The 19,223-nt window shown below is 35.9% G+C and overlaps 1 protein-coding gene across 1 annotated transcript in view; it reads right to left on the bottom strand.

Moving 5' to 3' along the window:
• Positions 1-19,223, bottom strand: part of SLC13A1 (solute carrier family 13 member 1) — a 118,442-nt gene that overhangs the window by 64,184 nt on the left and 35,035 nt on the right. Inside the window, exons 3-6 of the mRNA XM_077120214.1 lie at positions 7,378-7,514; positions 2,185-2,372; positions 1,549-1,606; positions 1,419-1,467 (exon numbers count right to left, since the gene is read on the bottom strand). Coding sequence (XP_076976329.1) covers positions 1,419-1,467; positions 1,549-1,606; positions 2,185-2,372; positions 7,378-7,514 — 432 coding nt within the window. The remainder of the gene's footprint in view (positions 1-1,418; positions 1,468-1,548; positions 1,607-2,184; positions 2,373-7,377; positions 7,515-19,223) is intronic.

Raw genomic sequence — 19,223 nt, forward strand, 5'->3', positions numbered from 1 at the left:
TGCAGTTGTGGAGCTCGCACTTCTTTGCTTACATACTTCCTCATCCCTCCAGACTAAATGCCTTTATTTCATATTCCTTTCCTGCAATATGCTACATTGGGCTAGTTTCTCTTCAAGGCTTGGTCTAGACGAGGCCTTTGTTGTGGTATTTCTGTTACACACTATTAGTTTTTAAAGTCCATCTTTTGTACTAGACTCTGAGCATCTTACAGTGAGAAACAAATCTTTTCATCAGTAGATTTTCCTGTAATGTCTAGGACAATGCTGGATATCAACTCAATTTGAAAGGTCTCAATTCCAAATGTAGGCGTCATGCCAGGAGACCTTGTTTCTAAAGATGAGCATAAGGCAGTTACCAAGTGCATCTGCATTCTTTCTATTTAGGCTTGCTAATTTTCGTAACAGCTTTTAAAGACATTTCTAATGTACTCTTCTGTAATAAATCTGGTGCTGCTGATTTCCTGTTTAAAAGAATTACTTCTATCTCAAAAGTTGATAATGTTTTCATAAATAGATACACAAATCCCATTCTTAGAAACTCTTAATGTAAACTACAGCTAATGGTTTAAAACTTGTCTTTGGATTCGTTTTTCTCTTCACACAGAAATTAGTCATTCCTTGAAGATGTTGGTGAATAACAAGAGGTTTTACTTTTTTTCCCAAAGAGTTACATGCTAATGCAATGCAACTGCATTAGCCTGAGGAAGAAACATATGTCCCACTCTCCCATTCCTAATGCCATGGTTACTGTAGGATGAATTCTGTGCAAGATTATTTTTCAGTAGTTGAGATATATTGTTCCCAGTGCAACCTAGTGTAGCATTTTTATATTGATTTATTCTGGGGAAATGAAAACTCTATGGTATTGTCTAAAAAGGCTTTCTTTCTATCCTTTATCATCTAGAATGGCTACAACAACTCCTCCACATGCATTTGATAGTAGCAACTCACAAATTCTGCACTGAATTTTTTAGTGGTAATAATAACACTTAAGATACCTGGACTTATAATTACATGAATAGGAGTCACTCTAAATTGATAATCTGAAAGACATGAGGATGCTCCTAAGAAAAGGCAGACTATTTGGCCAGCAAGATTTTAACAGGAAAATGAAACAATATTCTTGTAATAGAATTATATTTCTTTAAACATCAGGTGAAAACTGCCATTATCACAATCCCAGTGAAAGGAAAAAATAGGATGCTAATTTTTGGAGCCTAAAATGATTCCTATTAGGATGTTTTAGTCTATCCACAAAGGCTTATCAAACCATTAACTGCACACTGTTTTGACTTAGGCAAACAAAATAACTTATAGACAAGGAGACAAGTAGCAGGTTTTAAAATATACACCTTCCTAACTACATTTTTAATATAATTTCATTTACATTTATTTAGAAAGAATCAAATTTAATGTACCTTTTCCAGCTCCATCTTGTTTGGAACTGTCCCTGCATCATTACTGTTTCTGTAAAACAAGTTGGCCCAGTTTATAATTTTGTTAAAAATTTAATTTGGAAATCCTAATTTAAATGTCTATATTCTTTACCCTAGAACTGGTCTTGTTTTTTCTTTCCTCTCACTTGTTTCATGTCCATTAACACTTTCTGCAAAACATTAAATAAAAGAAAAATAATTTAAATAAGGGATTATCTTTGGATATATGTGTGGATGAGAACCTGGAAGTATTACTAGAAATTGAAAATAAGCAAATTCACCTTGTACTAACATAATATTCATCTAAAATATCTTAAAACACAAATATTCTACCAACACTTTTTCACTGCATTAGGGTAGTTCACCCCAGTCAGAAATAGCCATATAAAATCTGATGCTGCATCCAAATAAAATGTAGAAACTAGAGATTCCTGATATTAGTCAAAAGGGCACTTCAGGGCAGAAAAGGTAGGTTTACTGATGAAAACATGAGAGAGCATTCCATCAAATGGGCTGGAGGATAGAAAACTCAACCTAACCTTGCCAGAGAATCTAAATTCAATCATTATTAAAGGAAAAATATTTGTGTGACATAATTCCCTTGTATAAATGTTGGGAAACAAAGAAAGAGAAAGGTTAAATTCACATAATGGGTGGATAGATAATTCAAAATGCAGCACAGAGTTCTTGAGTTTAGGTCTATTGACTAAATGACTAGACCCCACTGAGCCATAGCAATACATGATACCATCGATTTCCAGTCCATGGTTTGTAGATCCACTGAAAGAAGTCATCTGAATGGTCTCGACCTCTGCTTCAGCCTTGATGATCTGTTGTGCCACAGCCTCCACGATGGGCATCACCATGGCAGCAGTAGAGGTGTTGCTAAGCCACATAGATAAGAAGGCAGTGCTGCTCATGAACCCCAATGTCAGCCTGAAATGAGAGAGTTTTACTGTGGAGCCTTGCTCGATTGATTAATTAGCTCTGGATTATTTAACCGCAAAGTTCGTTATCTCTAAGTAAGGGAATTAAGGTTTTCAAAACATAGAAGATTAAGATTCCATTAAGATGATGAATTTTGAGTCAAAACGAGGCAGAAATCAAACCGACACTTCTAAGAGTGGAGTTTTTTAGAGACTTGTCTCCCTGGGAACCATAATAATCTTCTCTCAGAAAACAGGAAATGATTATGTTTATCACCAAAATGTGAGATGGTATGTGATAGAATAGCTTGGAATATCACACCAATATTTAAAGTCCCTTTATGCATGACCACTTACCTTCAAGTACCAGTAAGATGAAAGTGTAATAAGCTTTTGAACTTAGAGTCTTTTGTTCTTTATATTATCTTTTGGACATATCCCTGTTTATCAGTATATGTGCCAAGTAAGTACAAGAACAAGGAAAAAGATTAATATTTATAAATCTCCTTTTAAAAACGAACTTTTAATTTTGAAATACTTTCAAATTTGCAGGAGAGTTACAAACTAATACAAATCTTATACAGAGAACTCCAACATATCTCTCTTATCCCCCAGATACCCAGACCCATCAATTTCAACATTTTGTCACATCCCATCTATCCATATATCTATCAGTCTATATATCATCTATCTGTCCATCCATCCATCCATCCATTTTCTAAATACTTAAGTGTAGGTTGTATATGTCATACTTCTTGAAAACTTAATACTGCCATGTACATTTCCTAAGAAATATTCACTTATGTAACCACCTTAAGTGCATTTAATAAGTTCAAGATATTTAATATTGATATAGAGCTTACAGCCTTTATACTAATTTTCTCATATATCACAATAACGTTGTGCTGGTTTGAAACTCTCATGCACCTCAGAAAAGCCAAGCTATTTTAATCCTAAACCAATCTTGTAGGGGCAGATCTATTGTTGGGTGGGATCCTTCTTATTAAATTGTTTCCATGCAAATGTGACGCACCCAATCCTGGGTGACCTTTTGATTAGATGATTTGCATGGAGTTGTGGGCCTGCCCATTCAAAGTGGTCTTAATCAGTTTACTGGAATCCTTAAAAGAGCTGACACAGATAGCAGACACCTAGACAAGGACATTTGGAGATGTTTGGAGACAGACAAAACTCAGAGAGATGGCCACTGGGACCAGGAGCTGAAAGTAACAGAACCCAGGAGCAAACAGCCAGCAGACATTGCCATTTGCTTCCCATGTGACAGAGAAATGGATAGGAATTGGCCTTTCTTGAGTGAAGGTATCCTCTTGTTGAGACCTTAATTTGGACATTTTCATGGCCTAAGAATTGTTAACTTTTAACTTAATATATCCTTTTTATTAAAGCCAATCCATTACTGTGGTATATTGCATTCCAGCAGCATTAGCAAACTGAAACAAATGTCCTTTGATCCTTTTCTCCTCCTTTGCTAGATCTCATCTGGGATTATATATTATGTTCAATTGCCATTTGACTCTTTACTTGCTCTTTTTTTTGTAATGTGGGAACACATACACAACATAATCTTACCCATCTCAACACTCCCAAGCATACCATTCAGTGGGTTAATCACATTCATAATGTTTCAGTATCCTCAACAGCCTTCATTACTGAAACTTTCCCAATCAGAGACCCTACACTCATTGTGCATTAACTCCCCATTCCAATGTCTTTGCTAACCTGCACTCTAATTTTCATCTCTAAGAGCATGCATATTCACTGATGTTTTCATTGTAGTTAACTATGGGGCTTAAATTTAACATCCTAGTCCTGTTTGCTTTGATAACAACTTAACTTCAATTGTTTACACAAGCTATGTTCCCAATCTCCTCTGTGCCACTACCTTTATATAGTTGTTGTCACAAATTATATGTTTATACATTATGAGCCTCAAACCACTGATTTATCATTGTATTTTGTGCATTTGCTTTTCTAGGTCTTGGAGGAAGCAAAAAGTAAGTTAAAAATCAAAAGTACAATAGTATTGGAGTTTAAATTTACCCTTACCAGAGATCTTTATTTCTTCTTGGATTGCATAATTATGTCTTCTGTTAAATTTTGGAAGTTTCATGAAAGTACTTCCTCAAATATTTTCTCTGGTCCCTCCTCTCCTTCTTCTCTTTGTGGGATTCCTATAGCGCATATATTGGTAGCCGTGATGTGGTGTCCCACAGGTCTCTCAGGCTCTGTTCACTTTTCTTCATTCTTTCTTCTTTCTGTTCCTCAGACTAGATGATTTCAATTGTCTTATATTCAAATTCACTGATTCTTTCTTTTGCCAGTTTCAATCTGCTACTGAAATTCCTCTAAGGAATTTTAAATTTCTGTTTCTGTAGTCTTCAGCTATTTGGTTCTCTTTCATAATTTCCATAACTCTATTGATATTCTCTTTGTGTTCACCCATTGTTTTCCTAATTTCCTGTAGTTTTTTTGCCCATGTTTTATGCTCTTTGAGCATATTTAGGATCATTTAAAAAATTTTTTTTTTCTGGTGTGTCTCAGGTCTGGCCTTCCCTGATGTCATCTAATGTTTTAATTTTCTCTTTTACCTGAGCCATCACTTCCTATTTCTTTATACATTTTGTAATCTCTCGCTGAAACCTAGACATTTTGGTATTTTAAGATGTTATTGATGAAATTTACACTCTGAAGCATCTGTTCCTAAAACTTGCATCCAGCAAGGGTATAGCATAGATCTCCTTAAATGCCAGGAGTTAACCAAAAAAAAAAGGAAAGAAAGAAATACCGTTCTCAGTCTTTGTGGATTGACCTGTGCAACTGTGCTCTTTCAGGGTTTACCCATACAATGAGTTTGGAAAATAGCTGAGAACAAAGTGTAGAGTCCTCCCTTGTGTTTTCTGTGTATGTGTATTTTCTCAAATCTGCACTTGTGGCCCTAAGAATTTCCCCATAATGAGTGTACCGCTTCAGTCCCTCAAGATGCCACCAGAAAAATTAGGCCAGACCAGTATGTGCATGAGGGTTACTCTGCTCCCTCCAGAACTGCGACAAGAGACCAACACTAGAAGTATGGGCCAGCTCTGTGCCAAGCTGGTGAGAGGATGGGAGAGGGGCCAGCCAAGGCTCTAGGAGGTCTGAACATTTTTGAGCTGGCTTTTTATTGATTTGGTGCTTGCCATGTTACTGCAGTACTTTAACTGCTTTCTGGAGCTTTGAGAAAGATGTTTCTGCCAGATTTTATTGATTGTTCAAAGTTTCTGTTGGAGGACAGAGCCCCAAAACTTCTCATTTTCATATCTTGATCAGGGTCATCCAGTACAAATCTGGTTTTCAGTGCATTATGGATGGAGGAAAGAGTTAAAAATTACTAGGCTAAAATGAAGTTTTGGAACTTTCTATAGATTTTATTATTTATGTTATTCTGAATCTAGCACTTTGGCCTTTTGTCAGAATTGGGTATATTACATTGTCTTCTTTTACAAGGTACATGGTTGTTCTCTCTTAAAAATAATATGCCTAAAGCTATAGGACTTTAAATCACGTCTATAAACTTTCAAAACCACTTTTGAAACAAAGCATGTTCTCTCTTAAACAGGAGGTCCCAAAAATCATTCAGAAGCACATTTTTAAACATATAAAACATATAGCCATTTATTAAATTTTCTGACACACTTTAAAAATTTATCTACAAGAAAAATTCCATGCCATAAATTTCAAACTCAGATAAGGTGAATTCTGTATATGTGTAAAACTACATAAAATAAAACTTCTTGGCAATCTGTTTTAGAAGAAATTATTCTTAATAAAAAAAAATTAGAAACACTTTTAATTGAAGGCAACTAGGGGATATGAGACCTTCCTATTAAAAAAGTTAGGGATCCAAATAAAGCTTCTGAGTGGTAAAAGTGCCTTAAAAGGAAAAGCCACTTAGTCCCATAATGGACAGGACTCTTTCTCCACTTTGCAGGACTCGATCTCACCCTGGGGTCATGAGAAGATGGTCAAGGAAAAGGGATACAGTTCTAAAGCATTGCAAGTGGTAGGGAACACCATTTCATTTTAAGAGTGATAGTCTTTTAATAAATAAGTGCTTTTTAAATTTTTAAGTAACGTAAATGAACAAAAATTTTTGTCTCATATAGGTAATTTAATTTTTTTTTTGCCTTTAGTAAAACAACTTGCTCTATAAATAATAAACATAGATGTGACTATACCCTAGAAGGGACGGACTGCCACTAAATTCAAAGTAATTTCCTTAATTTCAAAGAAATATGAGAAGATAAGGACTACTTAGGGTTTTAAAGCATAATGCCATTATGCAAATGATGTGACACTGAAAATTGTCTTTAATTGTATCCATGTTCTTTACAAGAGGTGGGCTATGCACATGAAACCAAAATATCCAATTAATTTGATGGAAAAAATCACTCATGACAGTGGAAAAATCAGTCAAAAAAGTGATTTCACATTCTGTAGATGAAACGTCTTTATTGATTGTTTCACTTTGCAATGATTTAAAAAAGAAAAATGTTCACCTTGGAATTTTTCTGTACACATTTTTATTCTGTAAGTTATGTCTTTGTCTTAGGCTCTTAACATCCTGATGATGAAGGATGCTCTTGAACAAGTCTTGAATGTGTAATCAGCCAAATAAGCAAGATAGGAATGAAATCTACTCTAAAGTCTGTAAATCTGTTGAGGTTCAAGGCTTCTCTCAGCTATGACTCCTATGGTGCATAAAAGGTGAGAGAGTTGCATGCACTTACTGAGATATCTCTGTAATTAGACCTGTAGTGAAAGGAAAGTTGTTTCTTTTTCTCCTACAACTCAAGCATGCTTTACATCAATTTCAGATTTACAGAGGAAAAAAACCCCTCATAAATTATAATGCAATACAAATGATTCCCTAGATGTGCATTATTTATTGGCTATTCGCTCTGCACAAAAACGGTTTGTTCAGAATGTAAAATGGAAGTAAGAAATGTAGCACTTACCATGCCGGGTTCACACCCACCATCATCACCATTCTCAGAGCAATCCTCTTGTGTAAATTCCATTTTTCTATTGATGTTGCTAAACAGATGACTCCAATTAGCAGCAAGTGAAAATCTTTGAAATAAGCTGATGCCACCTGAAATTACAATTAAACCCATATTAATTACTTCAGTGGGGGAAATAACATTCCATAAGAAAGACATTATTATGCTGCTCTTAATTTTGACCTTCAACTGCATAATCTCTCTATTTTGTGGAGAAAAATGGACATGTGTTTGAATGCCAATTTGAATGTGTTCTATCTCTTACCCAGAATTATTAGTATTAAGGAAAATATACAGAACAAATATACAGAACAAACCCAGGATACTGGGTTTTTATTTAGCTGAATAACAAAAGGCAAGTTCTGTCTATACCTTAATTCATCCATTTGTAAAATGAGGTTAATTTATTAATGCAGTTATGGTGGAATGACAGTTGCCATGACTTGGGAAAGCCCTGAGTGAAGCCTTCAGTTCCTAAATATCTGTACCACCATGCATTATGCAATAATTGAAGTCACTCCTTCATATTTTGGACGGTTTTATCTTAAAATACTAATTATTATAAAACAAGTACCCTAGAGTTGGGGCTAACATTTTAAGCCATGTTCAACGAACACTTTTCAGAGATTAGTTAAACATCCAGACACTTTGAGTAACTATTTACAGCAGTTTATCCCACAAATAAATTTCTGAAGTAAGTTAGGTACATAAGCTCCTTCTTAAAAAAAAGAAAAGGGTTTTGTAGTTAAATAAATTAGGAAACAGTTTGAAGTATAAGAATGTTCTTTTCTGTAGGCTTTCTCAACACTCTTGGAATATTAATAGCCATTGTCATTCTCAAAAGTTAAGATATCATGTAGCATAGTTTTAAACTTATTTAATCATGAAAATCTTATTTTTTAATATTTAAGTGGAGCATATTATAGGACCGGTACTGTGAGAAGATGGCAGAGCAGGAAGCTCCAGGAAACAGTTCCTCCACCAAAATGACTATTTTGTGGCAGGAACTGTCTGAATCAACTATTTTGAAACTTCAGAGTCTAGTTAGACTCCATGACACATCCAAGGAAGAGCAAGAGGAAAGACTAGTAAATACAGCAAACAGGGTGAATTTCACCTTCCCTCTAGTGGATACCATCCCATATCCCCAGCCTCATGGCAGGCAGCAGGGGGTTCTGCATCCCAGGCTCCTGGGGCAGCTTGCTGGTGCCAGGGTGGGATATAGAGACCTAGTACTCTACACTCCTGGGGATATGAGTTTTGACTGTCCACTACTGCTTTTTCTCAGCTGCATCGTATCACTGGGGGCTGTCTCTGAGGGTGGTCATTGTTCCAAACTCCCTCAGGCAGAAGTGGCAGAGGAATCTTAAAGAGCGTGCACATTCTCAAAACTACTTAACTACTAAAGGGCTGCAATAACCTGCGAATGGTCAAATCAAGAAAAAGTAGCTTCAAAAGCCAAGGGGAAGCTCCTGGCATCCTTACTGACCCAGTGCAGTGTGGAGCCAGCTGGCTCTCCCATTGTGGGACTCTGGGTCATTCTATCCAGTGGAAGTCTAAAAGACTGAACCATGAAATTTGTCTCTGCTTTGCCCTCCCAGAATTTTCTCCTAATGGCAGAGAAGTAGTTGGCAGGCAGCCAGATCTGTGTAGGAAACAAAATTGCATCAAAGCTGCCTGGAGCAAAGGACTATCTGCATTAAGTCACACAACAGAACACCCAGCAATGGGTGAGAGTCTATTTTGAAGGGAATAGAGAAAACATTCCAAATCCTGTCAACTAAACAGGGAATCTCTAAGGCAACTAGCAAGTACAGACCCAGGAAATAAAGCAGGCATTTTGAATTTGCCTTGGGCTTATCTTCTTGATAGGAGGCTAAGCTGGGAAGAAAAACCAGCAGCCAAAGCAGAGTCCATTTGCAAAGACTGTGAACATTGCTTTTTGCTTTGGTTTGTTTTGGTTAGCTCCTGGCAGTCAAGAAAATCTCTGTTATATTACTATCTGGACACAAACTTAAGAAAAAGACAGCTGAGGGACTAAATCCAGAGGTAGCATTGGAGAATATTAAAATATACAGTGTGAAACAAATGATTACAAAAGAAAAACAGGGAATGATAGCCTATCCAGAAGAACAGATGAAAATCCAGAAGCCAGATTATGGGCATATCAGACAAAAACTCTAAATATGCTCAATATGCTCAAGGAGATAAAGAAAAATACAGAGAAAGAACTAATAATACTAGGAAAACAATAGGGTAAACTCTTTGAGATTCTCAGTAGTATACAGAAATATTGGAATTGAAGACTACAATGACTGAAATGAAAAAATTTCTAGAGGGTCTCAAGAGAAAATTGGAGATACCAGAAAAAAAATAATCAGGGATCTCAAAGACAAGACAACTGAAATGCTTTACTCTTGGAGAAGAAAAAAAAAATAATTAAAAAAATCAAACAGCGCCTAAGAGACCATACACCAATTACCCACTAGGGGAATCCCAGAAGAAGAAGGAACAAATAAAGGGAAGAAGGAATATTTTTAAAAATAATGGCAGAAAACTATCTAGAGAGGCCATCATCCTAGCTTCTCAAAGGCTCTTGGCACACTGTGGCCAGCAGTACCTGGCATATGCCCTCTCTGCTGCCAATGCCCAAAAGAAAAGTCAAGTCAGCTGAAAGGGTGGGAAGAAGGAGTCAACCAAAAGGGAAAAGGTGGACAAAGGGAAAACAAGCTAAAGTGGCTAACCAAGAAACGAATTATTTACTTGCAGAGAAAGGAGAAACTATAAATGAGGAAAGCTTAGACGCTGATGAAGCAAGCAAGAAAGAAGCCAAGTCTGAACGATATCAGGAATCCCTGTTTCACCCTTCTTGTATAATCCAGAGTAATATTTTTATCAACTGCTTTGTAAATGCAAGTTTTTTAGTCACTCTAGAAGAATAATTTTAAGAAGGAGATTGAATTCCTGTCTCATCCCATTTTTTAAGTGTACATGCTTTTCTTTATGAAGAAAATCATTTGCTGGTTGTTTATTTTTTGGTGCAACCATAAAATAGTGAGATATTGACTAATGGGAGGCTTTGACTATCTTCAATGTCAACACAAGATTCCATAGATGGGGGTGGCTCTTTTTATACCCTACAATATAACACATAATGAATGGTGACTTGGAGTCATAGTCATGCATTTAATATATGTTGAACATATTAAATTACTTCTTTTCCCATGTTTTTAAAGCAGTTTTTAAAACTGCCCCTGGATCTTGGCTCTCCCTGTAAGAACTGGGTATACTCTGTAACTTCCATAGGTGTGATCATCCATTTTTCCTAATAACTTTGTTATGTGCTGTGAAAGATTGGAAACGTATGTAGTGTGTATGATACTAAGCTTTGAATTAGTGGGGCTTATGATATAATAGTTTATCAACCTTTGAAGATATTGATATTTAATATACACCTAAGGAAAACTTGCTGTGCTGGTTTGAAAGGATGTATGCTCCCTAAGAAAAGCCATGTTTTAATATAAATCCCATTTCATAAAGGTAGAATAATCTCTATTCAATACTGTATATTTGAAACTGTAATCAGATCATCTCTCTGGATGATGGGATTTAGGCAAGAGTGGTTGTTAAACTGGATTAGGGGGTGACATGTCTCCACCCATTTGGGTGGATCTTGATTGGTTTATTGGAGTCCTATAAAAGTGGAAATATTTTGGAGAATGAGAGATTCAGAGAGAGCAGAACGATGTAGCCATGAGATGCAGAGAGTCCACAAGCCAGCAACCTTTGGAGATGAAGAAGGAAAACGCCTCCCGGGGAGCTTCATGAAACCAGAAGCCAGGAGAGAAAACTAGCAGATGACAACGCTGTGTTCGCCATGTGCACTTCCAGCTGAGAGAGAAGCCCTGACTGTGTTCGTTACATGCCTTCTCACTTGAGAGACAGACCCTGAACTTCATCGGCCTTCTTGAATCAAGGTATCTTTCTCTGGATGCCTGTGACTGGACAGTTCTATAGACTTGTTGTAATTGGGACATTTTCTCGGCCTTAGAACTGTAAACTTGCAACTCATTAAATTCCCCTTTTTAAAAGCCATTCCGTTTCTGGTATATTGCATGTGGGCAGTTAACAAACTAGAACACTTGCCTCCAAAGTTTAAGCTGGAAAGACACTGGAACAACATTACTAAAGAATTACAACTACACAGCTTTTTAGATTTCCAGTATGTACACTAAGAATTGTGTACAAATTGTTCATAATGTCTGTGTGCTGATCATCATAACAACCTATAAAATCTCAATTATGAAAAAAGAAAGCTAAACAAATATAATGAAATACATGAATGTGCACATTCAAGAAGCCAAAACACTCAACTAAAAAAGAATGATCCCAAGACACGTAGAAATTAAGCTGCTGAAAGGACAGCAAATAGAGTTCTGTAAGTTGCAAGAGAAAAGCAACAGGCTATATACAAAGGGATCTCAGTAAGATAACATGCCAATTTCTCATCAGAAACCATGGAGACAAGAAGGCAGTGAGACAAAATATTTAAAGTGCCAAAAGAAAACAACCATCAATCAATGTTTTATATCCAGTGAGACTTTCTTTCCAAAATAAGGGAGAGATTAAGACACTTCTATTAAATAAAAGTTAAGGGGGTTCTTATCACCACTAGACCTGCCCTATAAGCAATGCTAAAGGGAGCTCTTCAGATTAAAAGAAAGGACCCTAGACAGTGGATCAAAGGGGCATAAAAATAATAATAAATCCATTGTTTTGGACATAAAATGTATAGTAGTGCCTTGGAAATATTGTGGATTTGGTTTCAGACCACACACAATAAAGTGATATCACAGTAAAGCAAGTCACATGCGTATTTTGGTTTCCCAGTGCATATAAAAGTTATGTTTACACTACACTCAGTCTATTAAATGTGCAATATCATTATTTCTAAAAAAACAATATACATATCTCTTTTAACATTTTTCATTGTGAAATATATATATATATATATATATATATATATAGAAATAAAAATTTTAGTACATTTTAACAAGTAGTTAAGAACAGATTTTAAAATTTGGTATGGGTTACAGATTCCAGATTTTTTGTTTGTTCTTCTAGCTGCTCCAAAACACTGGAGACCAAAAGAAATATTAATATAATGATTCAGCAGTCATACTCATTTGTTAAATCCTATCTTCTCTGTTATACTCCCTTTTTTCCCTTTTTCTCTGAAAAATAACATACATACAAAAAACCAATGAATTTTGAAGTACATCACAATGACTAGTTGTAGAATAGATTTCAGTTTGGTATGGGTTACAGTTCCACAAATATAGGTTTTTACTACTAGCTGTTCTAAGATACTGGAGACTAAAAGAAATATCAATATAATGATTCAGCATTCATACTCATTTGTTAAACCCTACCTTCTTTGTATAACTCCACCATCACCTTTGATTTTTCTTTCACTCTTTAGGGGTATTTGAGCTATGCCCATTCTAACTTTTTCATGTTGGAAGGGGTATTGGATAGGGAGATGGAACTACTTGATGTTTTCAAAAGGCTGGCCCCTCTGCATTTCAGGACTTATATGGTCCTGGGACCCATTTAGAAGTTGTAGGTTTCTGGAAAGTTATCCTAGTGGAACATTTTTAGAATCTTATATAATGCTCTTGGTATTCTTTAGGATTGGCAGGAATGGTAGTAATGTCTAACCAAAACATGCATTAAGAGTGACCTCCGGAGTAGCCTCTTGACTCTATTTGAACTCTCTCAGCTACTGATATCTTTTGTACTTCTTTCCCCCTTTTGGTCATGATAGCATTGTAGATCCTATGGTGTCAGGGCCAGGCTCATCCCTGGGGGTCATCTCCTACACTGCCAGGGAGACTTTCATCCCTGGATATATTATGTCCCACTAGTGGGGAGAGCACTTGCAGAGTTAGGCTTAGAGAAAGAAAGAGAGGCCATATCTGCACAACATAAGAGGTCCTCTGGAGGTGACTTAAGCATTCCTATGGAAAGGCTAAGTTTCTCCACGACATACATAAACTTCACAAAAGCAAGCCTCAAGATCAAGGGTATGGCCTATTGATTTGGGTGCCCTTAATGTTTGGCACAGTATTCAGGGTTTCCCAGATGGTAAAGTTTAATAGTTCCATATTATTAATGTGTATCCACGCATTACATTAAACTTACATGAGTAAAGGCCCTCATTCTTATTCTGGGCTCCCTATGTTTGGATTATTTAAATGATCTATCCACACAAGTTGAATTAGACTATGTGATACAGAAAAGTTAGGTTCTGGACAAAATAAACCTTTCTTCCTTTTGTCTCAAAGAGTAGGTGAAGTTCTAAACTACAGGCAATGTCTTCCTTATCCCTGTATTCTGAATTACCTTAATCCTGACCTGGTTGGCTTCATTCTGATCTCTAAGTACTAGGTTATACATATATAGAACAGACCATCAAAATCTAGAAATAACAATTACCACCTTGGCCTAAATTGGACTGCTACAAGAGCTTACAGTCTAGGCCTCAGTTTTCTTATAAGTATTTCCTAAATGAGATCATACGGTATTTTTGCTCTTTTGTTTCTGGCTTGTTTTGCCTCACAAAATATCCCACAGTTTCATTCACATTGCTATAGGCCCCACAACTTCGATCCTTTTTGTAGCAGCACAATGTTCAATCATATATATACACCATCGTTCACCAATCTACTTCTCAGTCAGTGCACGTTTCAGCCATCTCCATCTACTAGGACCCATATATAACATCCAAAATCAACAGTACAACAGCAATCTCAATTTTAGATAATTTCATTGTTCTCAAGAGAAAGATAGCCAATAAACACACACTGACCAAATAGAAAATCCCAAAATCCCCCTAAATCTTGTCCCTCCCCCCATTATGTACCTCTGTTATTGCTGCAGTACTGTTGATGTTTTCCTGTTAAATACAGCCCATAGCATGTAGTAGCATTTTCCCCCATATCATGAAATTATACACTCTTTGAGCAAGATTCATACCTTTGCAGAAGTTCATGCAAGAACTTGTTTATATTTGTAGTGTTAATAAGTGGGACACACGAGTCTATACAATCCTTTTGATCATATTCATCTTCAATATGGTAATATTACTTATAGACCCACTAGTGAACCACTTTCACTTCTATCTATTCCCTTACAATTATGTTCAACTTCATTAGCTAACTGATCATCCTTCTCAAGCGTCTGTGTATCTCCAGGTCCCCTATTCTGTATTATAAGCCTCTGATTTCACCCTTACCATGGTGATAAATGTATTCTTTTGTGTCTCACTTACTTCACTCAGCGTTATGTCCTCAAGGCTCATCTATTTTATCATGTGGTTCAGGACTTCATTTCATTCTTGCTGCTGCATAATATTCCATCGTATGTATATACCACATTTTGTTAATCCACTTATCCATTGATGGGCACTTGGATTGGTTCCATCTTTTGGCGATTGTGAATAATGCTGCTATGAACATCAGTGTGAAGATCTCTGTGTCACTGGTTTCAGGTATCCTGGGTACATACGGAGTAGTAGTATTGCCAGGTCATAGGGCAACTCCATATTCAGTTTTCTGAGGAACCGCCGGATTTCCATAGGGACTGTACCATTATACATCCCACCATCAGTTCATAAGTACCCCCAATTCCTCCACATCCTCTCCAACGTTTGTAGTTTCCTCTTTGATTAATAGCAGCCATTTTTATAGGTGTAGGGTGGTAACTCATTGAAGTCTTGATCTGTATTTCCCTTATAGCTAATGAAAATGAGCATCTCTCCATATGCTGTTCAGCCACCTGTATTTGCTCTTCAGAAAAATGTCTATTCATATCTAGCCCACTTTATAATTGGGTTGTTTGTCTTTCATTATTGAGTTATAATTTCTTTATCAAACAGGTTATCAAACATTTATCTGATGTGTGATTTCCACATATTTTCTTCCATTGAGTTGGCTGCCTCTTCAACTTTTTGAAAAATTCTTTTAAGATGCAAAAGCATTTGATTTTGAGGAATTCCCATTTGTTTGTTTTTTCTTTTGTTGCTTATGCTTTGGGTGTAAAGTTTAGGAGTTACCTCCTAATACTAGGTCATGAAAATGTTTGCCTTACATTTTTCAGGCTATTGATATCCAGTTCTCCTATGCCCACTTATTGAAATGACTATTTTGTCCCAGCTCAGTGGATTTGGAGGTCTTGTTGAAGATCAATTTACCATAGATTTGGTGGTCTATTTCTGTGTTCTTGATTCAATTTCATTGGTCAATACTTCTATCTTTGTGCCAGTACCATGCTGCTAGGGCCACTGTGGCTTTATAATAAGTTTTAAAATCGGGGAGTGTTAATTATCCCACTTTGATCTTTTTTAGGATGCTTCTAGCTATGCAGAGTCTCTTTCTCTTCCAGATGAATTTGGTAACTAGCTTTTCCAAGTCTTCAAAGTAGGTTGTTGGAATTTTGATTTGTACTGCACTAAATCTGTAGATCAGTTTGGGTAGAATTGACATCCTAACTACATTTAACCTTCCTATCCATGAGCATGGAATATTTTTCCACCTATTTAGATTTTCTTTGATTTTTTTCAGCAATGTTATGTTGTTCTCTGTGTACTAGTCCTTTACATCCCTAGTTAAGTTCATTCCTAGATACTTGGTTCTTTTAGTTCTATTTTGAATGGAATTTTTTCCTTAATTGATTCCTCAGTTAGGTCATTGCTTGTGTATAGAAACATTACTGATTTTGCATATTAATTTTATAACCTGCCACCTTGCTGAGTTTGTTTATTAGCTTAGGTAATTTTGTCTTAGATTTCTCAGGATTTTCCAAGTACAGTATCACGTCATCTGAAATAATGAAAGTTATACTTCTTTCTTTCCAGTTTGGATGCCTTTTATTTTTTTTCTTGCTCTAGCTAGAACTTTTAGTACAATGTTGAGAAATAGTGGTGACAGAGGGCATCCTTCTCTTGTTCCCAATCTTAGGGAGAAAAATGTCAGCCTCTCCCCATTGAGTACGATGCTATCTTTGGGTTTTTCATATATGTCTTTTCCCATATTGAGTAAGTTACCTTTGATTCCTACCTTTTGAAGTGTTTGTATCAGAAAAGAATGTTGAATTTTGTTGATTACTTTTTCAGCATCAATTGATATGATCATATAATTTTTCCCTTTCTATTTGTTAATGTGCTATATTATATTAACTGATATTCTTGTGTTGAACCATCTTGCATTTCTGGTATAAACCCTACTTGGTTATGGTGTATAATTCTTTTAATTTGCTGTTTGATTCAATTTACTAATATTTTGTTGAGAATTTTTGCATCTATGTCATTAGGGAGATTGGCCTGTAGTTTTCCTTTCTTGAGGCATCCTTACCTGGTTTTGGTATTAAAGTGGTTTTAGCTTCATAAAATGAGTTATGTAGTGTTCCTTTTTCCGCAATTTTTTTTTCAAAAAGTTTAAGCAGGATTGTTGTTAGTTCTTTTTGGAATGTTTGATAAAATTCCCCTGTGAAGTCATCTGTCCTTGAGCTTTTCTTTGTAAGAAGATTTTTGATGAGTGATTGAATCACTTTACTTGTGATTGATTTGTTGAGATCTTCTATTTCTTCTTGAGTTGGTGAAATTTGTTTTTGTATTTCCAGGAATTTGTCCATTTCACCTAAGTTGTCTAGTTTGTTAGTGTATAGGTACTCATAGTATTCACTTATGATTTATTTTTACTTCTTCAGGGTCTGTGGCAATGACCTCCCTCTCATTTCTGATTTTGTTTATTTGCATCCTCTTTCTCTCTCTCTCTCTCTCTCTCTTTTTTTTGTCAGTCCTGCTAGTGATCCATTGATTTTACTGATTTTCTCAAAGAACTAACTTTTGGTTTTATTGATTCTTTCTGACATTCTTTTGTCAGAAATTTAACTCTACTTTAATTTTTGTTATTTCTATTCTTCTATTTGTTTTGGGGTTAGGTTGCTATTCTTTCTCAAGTTCCTCCAGGTGAGCAGTTAAGTCCTTGATTTTTTTTTTTCTTTTATGCTGTATGGCAGGGTCACATTTCATTGTTTTTCCATGTGAGTATCCTGTTATTGTAGCACCATTTGTAAAGTTGTCGTTTGTTTGTTGTTGCTTGTTTGTTTGTTTTTGGGGAAGTGCACGGACCAGGAATCAAATCTTAGTCTCCTGCATGACAGGTGAAAACTCTACTACAGAACTACCCTTGGACTCCAAAGCCCTCGATTTTAGTTCTTTCTTCTTTTATAATATAAGCATTTAGGGCAATAAATTTCCCTCTCAGCACAGTCTTTGCTGCATCCCATATGTTCTGTTATATATTCTCATTTTCATGTGTCTCCAGGTGGCTACTGATTTCTCTAGAAAATTCTTCTTTGACCCACACATTGTTTAAGAGTATGTTATTTAATCTCCATATATTCATGAAAGTTCTCATTCCTTGCTGGTTATTGATTTCCAGCTTCATCCCATTGAGATCAAAGAACATGCTTCGAATAATTTCAATGTTTTTAAATTTATAAAGACATGTTTTGTGGCCCAGCATATGATCTATCCTGGAGAATATTCCATGAGCACTAGAGAAAATGTATACCCTGGTATTTGGGGGGTATACCAACCTATATATATGTCTGTTAGGTCTAATTCATTTATCAAATTGTTTAAGTTCTCTATTTCTTTGTTGATCCTCTGTCTGCTTGTTCTATCTATAGAGAAGAGTGAGTTATTAAAGTCTGCTACTATTATTGTTGAAATGTTTATCACTCATTTCAACTTTGCCAATGTCTGTCTCATGTACTTTGGAACTCCTTGACTGGGAGCACAAGCACAATTATTTCTTCTTGATTAATTTCTTTTTTACTAACATGGAGTGTCCTTCTTTGTCTCTTATGATGTCTTTACATTTAAAGTATATTTTGTCTGATATTAGTATAGGTATTTCTGCTTTAGTTTTGTTACAGCTTGCATGGAACATCTTTTTTCATCCTTCACTTTCAATCTATTTATATCCTTGTGTCTAAGATCAGTTCTTGTAAGCAGCATATAGTCAAATTTTATTTCTTAATCCATTCTGCCAATCTGTGTCTTTTAATTGGTAAGTTTAGTCTGTTAATATTCAGAGTTATTACTGTAAAGGCATGTCTTGAATCTACCATTTTATCCTTTGGATTTTATTTGTCAGAACTATACATTCTTTTCCCTCTTTCTATCTTTTAAGTTACCCTTACTGGTACTCTTCAGTTCTGTGTCCACCTCCAGACCTCCCTCTCCTGTCTTTGTTTTTTTTTCAGCCAGCAGAACTCCCTTTAGTATTTCTTGTAGAGCTGGTCTCTTGCTCACATATTCTCTCAGCCTTCATCTGTGAAAATTTTAATCTCTCCCTCAGTTTTGAAGGACAATTTGGCTGGGTACGGAATTCTTGGCTGGAAGTCTTTCTCTTTCAGGGTTTTAAATATATCATACATCTGTCTTCTCACTTCCATAGTGCAAATTAAGTAGTCTGAACTTGTTCTTATGTGGCTTCCCTTGCACATGGTAGGTTGTTTTTCTCTTGCTGCTTTGAAAATTTCCTGCTTCTTTTCAGAATTTGACAGACTGATTAGTATGTATCTTAGGGTAGGCCTATTTGGGTTTATTCTATTTGGAGTTTGTTGGGCTTCCTTGATTTGCATATCTTTTATAGAGGTTGGGAAGTTCTCCCCATTATATCCTCCACTAACCTTCCTAGCCCTTTACTCTTCTCTTCTCCTTCTGGGCA

The sequence above is a fragment of the Tamandua tetradactyla genome, chromosome 1 (genome assembly GCF_023851605.1).
Source record: "Tamandua tetradactyla isolate mTamTet1 chromosome 1, mTamTet1.pri, whole genome shotgun sequence".
Lineage (NCBI taxonomy): Eukaryota > Metazoa > Chordata > Mammalia > Pilosa > Myrmecophagidae > Tamandua > Tamandua tetradactyla.